This window comes from Geospiza fortis, unplaced genomic scaffold, assembly GCF_000277835.1.
Source record: "Geospiza fortis unplaced genomic scaffold, GeoFor_1.0 scaffold55, whole genome shotgun sequence".
NCBI classification, from domain to species: Eukaryota; Metazoa; Chordata; class Aves; order Passeriformes; family Thraupidae; genus Geospiza; species Geospiza fortis.
In genome coordinates, this window is record NW_005054308.1 from 1569975 (window position 1) to 1582593 (window position 12619).

At 46.7% G+C, this 12619-nt stretch overlaps 1 protein-coding gene across 1 annotated transcript in view; it reads left to right on the forward strand.

Moving 5' to 3' along the window:
• The window catches only part of LOC102035215 (protein Shroom1), a 10484-nt gene extending 5997 nt beyond the window's left edge, over window positions 1-4487 (forward strand). The window contains exons 5-6 of the mRNA XM_014312143.2: window positions 428-700; window positions 3908-4487. Coding sequence (XP_014167618.1) covers window positions 428-700; window positions 3908-4162 — 528 coding nt within the window. The 3' untranslated portion in view covers window positions 4163-4487. The remainder of the gene's footprint in view (window positions 1-427; window positions 701-3907) is intronic.
• Window positions 4488-12619: the final 8132 nt, after the last annotated feature.

Below are 12619 nucleotides of genomic sequence, written 5' to 3' on the forward strand. Positions count from 1 at the left end.
TGGCCTGCTTGAATTGCCCATGGAACTGACTTTTTCTGTGCATATGATAAGTGAAATTCCAATCAGTTCTTCCAAAGCTTGGTACAGAGCTGGGACTTCGTGCTCATATCTTAGAACAACAGTTTTGTGTAATCATGGTGTAATCTTTATTGCAGTTCCCTTCTGACTGATTGGAAGCTCTCTGAGCCAGAGAATATATCAGCAGCCAGGGTGATTACCAGTAATTTGCTTTTCAGAGTTTGAGAATTAAGTACAGCTTAGAAAATAGTGCTGCTTTTTTCCCCCTTTTTCTTTCCTGTAGCTTAAAATTATTTTAAAAGTCAAAAATTTGGCTAAGACAGTGTGAAGAAAATCCATTCTCTAGAACTGATATGGATTCTCTTTGGCAGTAACAGCTCCTGTGATTTTTTATTTTTTCTTTTTGCAGCTGGAACTCATGGCCAGTCTGCAATCCAGGCTGCAGGCGCTGTGGGAGGAGCAGGAGCTGGTTCTCCTGGAAGTCAGGGAATGTGCCAAGTGGGGCGAGGAGCTGGAGGTGCTGGTGAGGGACCTGTGCAAGCCCCAGGAGTTTGAGCGCTACATGATGTTCATCGGGGACCTGGAGAAGGTGCTGAGCCTCCTGCTCTGCCTGTCCAGCCGCCTGGCCCGGGTGCAGAACGCCCTCAGCAGGATGGATGGCAACACAGAGCCTGAGGAGAAGGTGAGGTGGCTGAACCCAGGACATTCCTCTGACTGCCCTGGAGGACTCGAGACCCTGGCAGGGGGCTCAGAGACCTTGGCACAGAGTCAAAGACACCTGTGCCTTCGATTTTAACCCATGCAAACAATTACCAACTTTGTGCGAAGAGTTACAAGCCACAAGAGTTTGAATAGAAGGATGGTGAATTTATCACAGGGTGGAAAAGTAGAATTTGGGTGTTTTTAAAATGGGGGTTCAAGAGGCAAGATGGAGTAATCTGGGCATATCCTGTCCTTCTTCTTCTTGTCCTCCATCTTCTGCTATGATGGTGGCACTTCTGGATTGGTTTCGGGTACAGACTGCCTAACATAGGTGATAGGTATTGGAAAATTATTGTAAATAAAGTACACATAGTTTTCAGTATAAAAAGATAACACTGCCCTAGGGGCAGTCAGTGTGCCTCAACCAGACCTGCTGGACAGACCTCCACAGGTCTGAAAAGCAATGCATTGGATCAGAGAAAATAACCTTGAAAACCAGAGCTGAGGAATCTCAACTTCTTCCTCAAGGATGGGGCTGGGAAAAAAGACTTTTTAATACCTCAGAAGTCATTCCAACAACTCAGAACCCAAGAGTGAGAGACAACAGAGCTGCTGGATTGGTTTGGTTCACTTCTTTCCCAGTGTGACTGTGAGGCAACTCTGGCATTTTGGGGGTCTCCCTGACCCCGGTGGGTGCCCAAGACAGAGAAGTCCAATTAAGCACAATCTGTCTGGGCCCCTTGTTGCCATCTTGCAAAGCTCCCATATCTTGGTGATTTCTTATGGGGAAGCTCTTTTATAGGACAGCCAACAAACTCCAACTCTCTCTCATTCCAACAACTCAGAACCCAAGAGTGAGAGACAACAGAGCTGCTGGATTGGTTTGGTTCACTTCTTTCCCAGTGTGACTGTGAGGCAACTCTGGCATTTTGGGGGTCTCCCTGACCCCGGTGGGTGCCCAAGACAGAGAAGTCCAATTAAGCACAATCTGTCTGGGCCCCTTGTTGCCATCTTGCAAAGCTCCCATATCTTGGTGATTTCTTATGGGGAAGCTCTTTTATAGGACAGCCAACAAACTCCAACTCTCTCCTCACCCAGCTAACCCACTCCTCTATAGCACTCATCCTTGTTGGACACAGCTGTGGCCTGTTAAGGGCAGGCCTGTTCCTAATCTTTGGTGATCAGTGCAGCTGCAACTCCTCAGGGGTGAGATTGCCTTCTGCACTACCTTTATTTTCTTACATTCTATGTCCCCACAGCCCCTCAGGCAGGTTCCAGAGCCTCAGGCTACCTTAGCAAGCTCAGCTCTTAGTGAGATCAGCTCTCAGTGATTATCAGCTCATTTTGTGGTTTCAGCTCTTTAGCTTGCTGCTAAAGAGTGCTGCAAAGTGCCTTTGGCAGACCAGGGAGAGAGAGGAGAAGGCTGGGTGAGGTTCCACAGGGATGTATTTATTGAAGTGAAGGTCTCAGGGACAGCTCTTCTGCCGAGCTGGGCAAGAGTAGCTCTTTATACAGGGTACAGGAGTTTTAGAATAGTAAGGGCCGAAAGGAAAGTAACCTATAGTCTTACAGAGAGATAAGCAAGGGTCTGAAGGTGAAAAAAGGGGCTTAGGCCCAGTCATCCTGAGTGGGCATTTCCTATCTTGGGCTGCTGAAGGACAGGGTGGCCTGGCTTGGGCTGCTACATGACTGCTTTGGAGCTGTGTTGCTGCTGACCTGTATTTCTGGAGATTCATCATAGTTCACACACAGAATAGCACTAAAAAGGTCCTCTCATGCAGTGTGACATAGAGAGCCAGGATTCACCTCTTCCAAAATGTCAGTTGTGTTAATGTGAATAATTTTAAACAGTATTTAATGGTTACTTTCACTTTATGGTAGGCAGGAAGGGTGTTGTTTCTCTGGTATTACATTTATAGTCTTCATAGGAAGCACATTTAAATAATTTATTCAAATATTTGAACAAAATGTCTAATGAAGACTTGGTTAAATGCCAACATTTTTAATAACCATGTCCCACTGAATGCATTTGCCCTCGTGTCAGCAAAAACAGCAGTCTCAATCTTTTACTCCATTTTTAGGGTGTCAGTAGTGACCATTGCTCTGTGCTCTATTTATGGACACTGTCCTGAAGCAGAACATTTTCCAGCAGTGTAATCCCCATGAAAATTATTACAGCTGAATGCGAATTAGCTAAAGGTGAAAGGTACAAAAATCCTGTAGAACAAGCAAGGCCCAACTCTCTAAAAGAAGCTTTTGATTAACAGTTACTGTCTACATCATAGTTATTTTATCACACTGATGCCTTTTTTAGGTCTTAAAAAATTGAAAGCCAGGCACAGTTAAGGGATAAAGGGCTTTTACCTTGGTATTTAATAAGGATCTTTATGGTGCCCCACTTTGCTAAGGTGGAGTGCACTGCAATGCACATACATGATAGATGGCATATACAATTTATAGACCTTACAAATCAGCATATCTAACAAAGATGCCCCAGTGAGAGGCTTGATTAATGGTGTGATCTCCACCCATCCCAAGGAATTCCCCCCTGGATGGGCTAAATCTTCATTTCCAGGATATGTTCTGGAGAGCACCTTGGCTTCCCAAGACAGTGTAGGGTTTTCCCATCTCCAGCTGTGAGGTCTCCAGGGTGTTTGGTCTCCTGGCCTAACATATTCTGTTAGGACTATGCTAAATTATCAGACTTAAGGAATTACAAGTATGCATGCTAAGAGTACTGAGGATATATAAAAGGCATATAGAAGAAAAAAGGCTAAAAATCATCTTGGCCTCAACATGGGCCTTTTAATAGAAGCCACTCTATCTTTTTAATATGATAGTGGCACTCTGGCCACATGCAACACACAAAACACAAAGATACATACCTTAAAGAGCTTCTAATTGACTGAAGATTGTTACAGGATACTTTCAAAGGACCAGAATTTAAAGTATATTGATTTTTTCATGAGGGCAGCATAGGAGAAGTGAGCCTTGATGGCATTTACTGTGTCTTTACCTTACAAGCCACAAGAATGAGTAATTTAATTGAGAAAAAACTCAGGTGGAACAAAAAGCCTACAAGTGGAAGTAATTAAATTAAATCGACTGTGGCTTCCAAATGAAGAAATAGAGCCTGCCAGGAGTGATGGGTTCTCATGGTGTGCTGCTTTGGTTTTTATTCCATTAGCAATCGCTGAATGAACGGCACCAGCTCTTGTCTCGACAGCGGGAGGATGCAAAGGACCTGAAGGAGAATCTGGACAGGAGAGAACGTGTGGTCTCTGGAATCCTTGCCAAATACCTGACAGAGCAGCAGCTCCAGGACTATCAGCACTTTGTTCAAGTCAAGACCTCCTTGCTGATTGAACAGAAGGACCTCGAGGAGCAGATTAAATTTTTCGAAGAACAATTAGAAAATCTCAAGCAAAGCATCCCCATCTAACACCCACCACCAGGCCAGACATTTTTACATGTTGTATGTGATGTTTCCCTGGAAATCCACAGGCACTCTCATCACAGTTTGGTGGATTCTTCCAATCCTGTTTGTGCCACAGCACTGACAAGTGTTCAGATGTTCTGGGATGCTCCAGGCACACTCTGGACATGCCCTCCACTTGGACAGGCCAGCTGACAGCATCTCACAGTGTGTAACAAACTGCCTTGGGGACATGACTGATAGGATTCATTGCTCCTATTAACTGAATGTGCATTTCCCCTTCCTCTTCTCTGTCCATCTGTTTCCAGATTGACATCATCTCAATAAAAGAACCATACAAATATTTGCCTCTTGTGGGTGGGCTGAGTGTTTGAAATGAAAAATTATGTGGGTGTTCAGATTTGAATTGGTGATTGCACAAAGCCATAGGAAATGTTATGGACCATTTCAGTGAAACTCCTGCACTCATTTCTACTGTTTATATGTGTGACACAGTAAAAATACACTGTAATGAAAGAAAATAATTACTTCCTTTCTTGGCAGTTGTCACCCATGAGTCTTTCCTGGCTCTGTGTAATCCTGGTAGGCTGCTCAGAGGAGGTCAGAAAAAGGCTGATCTTCACTGACATCGAAGAGCCAATCAGTGGTGTAGCCAGTTTAAATGAACAGTTTTATGAATCACAAACTCTGAGCTTATTCCTGCACAGTCATTTGCAAAGTCCTTGCTGTGCTTTTGAAGAATTTATTTTTCAAGCAGCACCTTCAGGACATTGTTTTTAGGTAGTTTTCAATTGTCAGCATGCACAAAAAGCCTGAACATGTGGGGAAAAGCTCTGCTGCAGACTGGGCCAGGAGGAATCACCAGAAGAGATTATTCAGTTTCAGTGAGACTTTATATAAATCCCTTGGCAAAACTCTTTTAAGCCAGTGTTTGCATTGAGTCAAGCCAGTGATGTTGCTGTATTTAAAATCTCACTGTGTTTTGTTTGCAAGAATTCAGTGAGAACAATATTCAGCCTAAACTACATACCTAGACCATGAACAAGGCAGCCACTAATTAAACTCAGGTTTCTTCCACAGCCAAAACAGATGTTCATTGTGCCATGATGCTGGGCTTTACCAAGAAGTGTTTTACCAGTGGTGTGTGTCCTGGCTACAGAAATATCCCCACCCCTGAGAGAAGCTGTCCTGCTCCAGAGGAACCTTCTCTGAAATTGTATGTCACTGGGCACAAGAACTCTGGGAGCACAGTGACCAAGCTGCCAAGTGTGGTTGTCTGAATACCTGAGGGAAAATGGCCAGACACTGTGAGTAATCTGCACAGTGGTTCTCAGAAGACCATAAACACAGGCTTTTGATACATAAATCAGAAAGCTGCCTTTTGAAAATGGTCTTTAAAATAACAGAAGCAATGTTAATGGAGTCAGTGGAGAATTTATAAAATACAAGCAATATTAAATGAGCTGTTTACATGATTTGAGAAGCCTGACTTGAAGGTGCACTTTATTTTTATTATTCCTTGTTGAGGGGAAAACAGCTGATTGGAAATAGGTGTTTTGTAATTGAATCTAATGCTTGCTTTTAAGGGGAAAAATGTGTCTGCCCTGTTTAGCTTATCTTTGTAGGGCATTGTGCCATGGGGAGGGCAGTTGCTACCCCTTCCACAACTGGCACTCACATGTATGCTTCAAAGAGCAGTAATTAAAAATAACTTGACTCTGTTTAAAAAAAAAAACAACAATTGGCTCCTTGGTACAGTGTTAGACTTTAAATTCCAGTCAAAGTGAAAAATCAACACAGTGACAGCATCAGAACCTCTCTGCAGGCAACCAGAGACTCCCTTTCAAAGCACCAGCAGGTCTGGATTGTCAGGTGGGTCTCAGTTTTGATACCGATCATTTGTTAAAAATGTATTAGGAGAGTAATGGCGAAAGTTCATCTGGACCTCAGCCATGTGCAGCATTCCTGGCACACCAGCATTCTCAGTCATGGCAAGTGTCCCTTTCTGCTCTGGTCAGCTGTGGCCTCTGAAAGTACAGACTGAAGCCAAGAGCACATGCTCTTGAATCTTACTGCCTTTTGCTGAAAGTTTGGTATTTAGAGCACTAGTTACATCCCCATACCAACACATGGCAGCTTTTTCCCCACCTCAAGTCATGAATTATAGAAGGCAAGATGGCCAGAAACACAGAGCATCTTCATTTTACAACATTGTGGCTCCACACTGCTCCACACAGTGACCCTTTACCATCAGAAGACAAAATCAAGACTTGAACTCTCAATAGCAGTAACTGGAGGTTTTTGGGGAAGCAGATCCACAGGGATTATGGAAATAAAACTCTGTGCAGTGCTTGTATACAACTACTGCTCATACCATTCCTCAGCAGCCTTCCCTTTGTGACCTCTGCAGCAAGGACACTGAGTTACCCCTGCCCGGAGCCCTGGAAAGCCTCAGCTGCAAGAGACTTCTGCACCTTGGCAACGCCCCTGTGCCGGGAGACTTCTTATGTAAACGAAGTCAGGTTGTGTGAGTGGGGGAAATGCAAGGAATGAAGAAGTTCCCTGGTACCTGACCCTCCAGGAGAGCAGGCAGGAAATCCCCGCCACCGCCCAGCCTTGGGAGTCTCCTGCTGCTGCTGCTTGCCAGCCTGATCCTTTCCCAGGTAACACATAATGTGAGCCCCGCTCCATGGAGAATTGTAACCGGAGCCCTGCGGGGAGCTGTCTCCATGAATTAATGACAGCTGCAGCCAGGAGAGCGCAGAACAGCGGGGCTGAGGAGAAGGAAGAGTGAAAGAGGCAAAACGCAAGCGCCCGGATCTCCCCGTGGTGTGCCGGCGTGGGAGGCTGTGCGATTCCAGGAGCGATCTCTGCATCTCGCTTGGCCACCCACGCAAGTGCCGGGGACTCTGCAACTGCTCCGAGAACAGCTCCTGTCGTGCTGGGCGAAGCAGGTGGGCCGGATTTTGGGCTAAGATGGCTGGTACTGCCCGAGGCAGGGCATGAGCCTGTGGTGCCGCTGCGGGAGCAGGCAGAGGCAGCAGCAGTGCATCCTGCCCAGCTGAGAGCAGCAGCAGTGCATCTGCCCAGCTGAGAGCAGCAGCAGCAGCAGCGCATCCTGCCCGGCTGGGAGCAGCAGCAGCGCATCCTGCCCGGCTGGGAGCAGCAGCAGCGCATCCTGCCCGGCTGGGAGCAGCAGCAGCGCATCCTGCCCGGCTGGGAGCAGCAGCAGCGCATCCTGCCCGGCTGGGAGCAGCAGCAGCGCATCCTGCCCGGCTGGGAGCAGCAGCAGCGCATCCTGCCCGGCTGGGAGCAGCAGCAGCGCATCCTGCCCGGCTGGGAGCAGCAGCAGCGCATCCTGCCCGGCTGGGAGCAGCAGCAGCGCATCCTGCCCGGCTGGGAGCAGCAGCAGCGCATCCTGCCCGGCTGGGAGCAGCAGCAGCGCATCCTGCCCGGCTGGGAGCAGCAGCAGCGCATCCTGCCCGGCTGGGAGCAGCAGCAGCGCATCCTGCCCGGCTGGGAGCAGCAGCAGCGCATCCTGCCCGGCTGGGAGCAGCAGCAGCGCATCCTGCCCGGCTGGGAGCAGCAGCAGCGCATCCTGCCCGGCTGAGAGCAGCAGCAGTGCATCCTGCCCAGTTGGGAGCAGTCCTGGCAGTGACTGAGACATGTTAGACACAGCAGCTCGTTTAGAACTGCATTTAACATCCACTGCAATGTGTGGGAGTCACTGCTGGACCAGGAGCTGCTCTTTCAGACTTTTGGGCACTAAATGAAGGATTTTCATTATTTTGTTCTAAACCCCAGCCTCATTTTCTTCACTGGGGCATTTTGCATGTGGAGCTAATTAAAGAACAGAGAACTGCAGGAGTTAATGCAAATGTACTCTGCAAAAAATCTGTTTGGTGCTTGTGAGAGCTGTATTTAATAAGTAGAAGGATGTTCTCTCTGCTTTGAGAATTCATGGCAACCATCTGAATAAATTTTTTAAAATAAACTCAGAGCAGCATTGCAAAACTAATGTTCTGTGCCTGGAGGGAGCCCACATAGACATTAAAGAATAATCAGCCTGTAGGAATCATGCAACCTCTGGGGTTCACAAAAGGCTCTCAAGAAGCAGCACTTGAATTTCACTGCTAAATGAGAGAGGCATTAAAGGTTATCAGAGACTCTAAAATACCACATGAGCCTGGAAGCTGAGTCATCTCATAGATAAATCCACAGAGAGACAATGTGGGCTGCTCTGATAGTCTTTATTTAGAGAATAAGAGACATTTCTAAAAATATTAATAAAGACCCAGAGGTTTTTCTAATGGGCTCAGCCCATGGTGGAAGAGTAAGAACATCCCAAACTACCTCAAAAGGGAACCACTTGTGAAACAGTCTCTCCAGAGACCCCTGCCCTGTGACAGCTCCTGATGGCATGGCTGGTGCCTGCAGGACCCCCTTCTGGGTTTCAGCTACTCCCTGCTGAGCCCAGGGTCAGTGTCACCAGTGTCACAGTGGCTGCTTGGAGAGGTCTGGTCTGGAGCTGATCCCAGCCTGGAGTGAAGCTGCAGCTCTTTGTTGCAAAGGGGAAAGCTGCCATGGGAGAGTGGTGGAAGAAAATACAACATAAAAATCATGGTGAGAAAGTCTGTCTCTACCACTGCAGCTTGTTATTGTCACCATATTGGTGAATCTTAGTGGTGTGACCACCGGCCTCATGCAGGAACCTGTGGATGAGGGTACCAGGGAAGGCCTGGCACCCCAATACCATTACCTCCCATCAAGGGCTTGTGTGTTTGGGTATCAGGTTCTGTTCAGTGGAAATGAACATTATTTGGTTTGTGTCAGCTGTGACTCCACAGTGCTTGCTCTGCTTCTCAGCTGGAGTCTCTCTCCTTGTCTGGAGCGTCTCAAGGGATGGGGATGGATTTTCCTCTTGGAAATGGTGGTTTGGGTTTGGCTAAGAACTCATGCTTTCAGGTGAACAGAAGTAATGCCCCCCCTGGGACAAACATAGAGCAGAAGTTCTACCAAGAAAGTGAAAGCTGAACACTGCCAGATAGTTTTTATTGTGCACATCTCTATTTTCTCTTCACAGAAGGGGAAGAAGATGTACTAAAGCTGTGCTAATATTAACAGTATGGATCTATTTTGCGTGGTTCCAGGTTACACAGGCAGTTTAAAGGCTCAATGTGCTTAATGACTTGCTTTGTCTTATAAATTACTGATATAAACCTTGAAACTAGAATAGAAATATTCTTCATTAGGACACAGAGGTTTTGATCTGTGCTGTCCTGCTCTGCCCCTGCTCTCCCCCTTCAGCAAACAAACACCACACTGTTTGTGCCCGTGCTACAGGCTGGCCAAGTCCTGTTAACAGCCCCTTAATTTGGGGAGTCCCACAATAGTACAAACAACTGGACAGGGCAAAAACTGCCATGCTGCTATTTTATTCAGATTAATATGCAAATCAGAGGCAAGCGCATTCAAGGAATGTAGGTCATGGTGGAAAAATGAAGAAAGGGAGCAAGAGATGAGCAATGGGCAATCAGGGGACTGTCTAGAAATGCTTCCTCTACCTCCAGCTGGTGGCTGCAGCTCCCATTGGTCCTTTGGAATTACAGTGACTCTTCCACTGGACCATGGGTTTGTGACGAAGCTGAAAGCTCATTAAGATTCTCCTCTGCAGTGCAGGAACGGGGTCTCCTGGGTTTTCATAGTCCACATTTCTGTGCAGCACTCACAAGAGAATGGTGACAGCCAAAAATCTCTGTGAGCCTGACCACAACCACACTCTCTCACACTGCTCAAACAGCCACAGCCAGGAGGACAAAGTCTGTCCCTTTGTGCAGAATTGTGGTTTAGGGTTTGTTTGCAGAGCTCTTCAGAGCAGGTTTTTGAGCTGATACTCCTCAGAACAAAATGTGCCAAGGAACAGACAAACCAAGTTATCCTTAGCAGGCAGACTGAGCCGGGGTCAGGCAAACAGTAGCTTTCCTGATCCCTAGTGCTGCTGAACTAAAATCAGAGCTAGTTTTCATTTGCGTAGGCGCTCCACTGAATGCGCATTCACAGGGTGGGGGAATGACACTGCTCATGCTGCCCACAGGCCTAAAAACATTATCTTGATTTCAATTTGCATATCAGTACTGACTGTGTACTTTAAGGAGGTGACCAAGGTGATTATCTACATTTTATAGCAGGAAAACTGAGACATGCTGAGAGGGCAGGCTAATAACCAAGGCAAAATACCACCAAGCTGCTGAGACCTGCCCCTGTGCCTGATCTGTGCCTTCCATCTCCAGCCTGCCCCACCACTCAGCCCTCTCCAGCGGGCAGGAGCAGAGCCGGGGGGATGGGGGCTCAGGTTTTTTGTTTTTTACCTTTCCTGCTCTTAGCTTTGATGGTGCCTTGGGCAGCTCCCAGCTCTGGGCTGGGCCGGGGATTCAAAGGCTGCATGCCCAGCCCATGGCACAGCCCCTGCCCCAATGTGCTGAGGGAACCCAGTCCTCCTCTCAGCTGTTCCTGTGAAAACATCCTGGATAAACTTCACAGCTGTCATTCCTTCAGGTGAAAATCCTACTGCCTTCAGCCAGACAGATTTGGGCTTGAAAATGAGAATTAGGGAGAATCAGTCAAGCTGAGGGACTCATAGAACAGTCCTGCTTTAGCCTTTTGCAGGAAAACTCGCATGATCACTCATCACCCTACAGTGTCCCTTCCCACGGTTTAAAGGGTGACATTGGAACCCAAAACACAGCCAGGCTGATGGACTGGTTTTACTTCAAACTGAAGGCACTACACATACCTGTGAGATGACAGCAGTGTGTGTTCAGTACCTCTCAGTACTCATCTGCACCTGAAGTTGTGCTGCACTTCATGTACTCATCCCAGCCTCCCTAAATACCATCTTGGCCTTCATCAGCTCAACAAGGAGGAGGAATGAGCTGAGTCACTGCACAAACTCACTGGTAGAGGCTGGCCCAGCCTACCCCACCCACAGCACCTGGCCTTGTGAGCAGCTCTGTGACACCAGCCTCCTGCCAAGCCTGCAGCACTCCCTGGGGACTGCAGTTAGAGGGCTCTTGCTGCTGGCCATTTTCTATCACACCAACTCATCGCTTCCATGCCTCTGAGGAAGGAGTAATGCAGAATTTTCTCGGTGATACATGTTGTATTGCAATGAAGCCTTATCTCAGGTGTGACTTTGATAAAACAATAGAAAAGCAATGAAACCTTCTCCCTACTTTCCCAGGGGTGAAATCACAGCCATGCTCTCCAGATTAGTCAGGTGGGGTTTTTAAACACAAAACACTCCATCCTTGAACCCTGCCTCTGGCTCATGCAGGCTTGACTCTAAATGAGCACTAAAGTTCAGCAATGTTGTCTGAACAGGTATCAAGCCTATACTCATAATTATTGAACAAACTTCTCAATAAGGCCAAGCCAAACTGGAATGTTTGCAATTCCCAGGCAGTGTCAGTGCCTCAGAGGTAACTTGAATGTACACACACACTTCTGTGGTTTCAGGGGAGAAAAAAAAAGTTCTATGTATGTACACTTGGAAAGACTCCTTAGAACAGAGCCCTGTTTTTCCCAGAACTCTGCAAGCTGGCAGAGTGCAGCACAAAGCACAGCTTCAAAGGACCACGCTGGTCAACGGTTACCAACAGCCAGAGAGCAAATTGGATTTTATTTTTTTAAACCCTACTCCAGATATAGAAGTCATGAGGTGCTTGATCATTAACCTCTGCTTAACAACTTAATTAGTTCAATCCAGAAGCAGACCGGTGCAGAATAATCCAGCCTCTTCCTAGAACAGGTGCATCAGAGCTGGCTGCAACCTCTGAACACACTCCCAATGAATGTCACCAACTCCAGGAACTTCAGGGAGAGTGTTTTGAAGGAAAGAGGGCAGTGCCTCCATCTTCAGTCCTGCAGCATTCCTTGTGAGTGTTTAGGACAAGCCAATTAGAACCAATTACAAGTACTGGGTTTAATGCAAGGCAGAAAAAAACAAACATTCTTGAAGTCACTGACCTGGAAGGAAAGGCAAAGCATGCAAACTAGTGTTTCAATGCAGAAACCCAAAGACAGCCAGTGCAGCATTGCTCTCACCTTCAGCACCTCTCAATGGTACAGGTTTCTATCACAGTTTTAGAGAAAACATGCTGGTTTTGCAGACTTGCTCCAGAAGTCGGACAGATTCTGTTCACAGCTCTGCCTCTTTGCATTAACTTTAACCAAGCAGTAATTAAAATAATAATAATCTTACTGCAAACCTAACATGCAGTTAGCATGCTTTTTGAGCTATGTGTAGTTCTATATATAGAACAATCATGTTTATCATTTAAAAGAAGAAGAGTTTGTTTTAGGTCAATGATTCTGTTGAGATAAACACTGTTTCAAGAGGTCATGCAGAGGTTCTGTCATGAAACACCTAACATTACATAAAGCCCCATGTGTATAAATATTTAT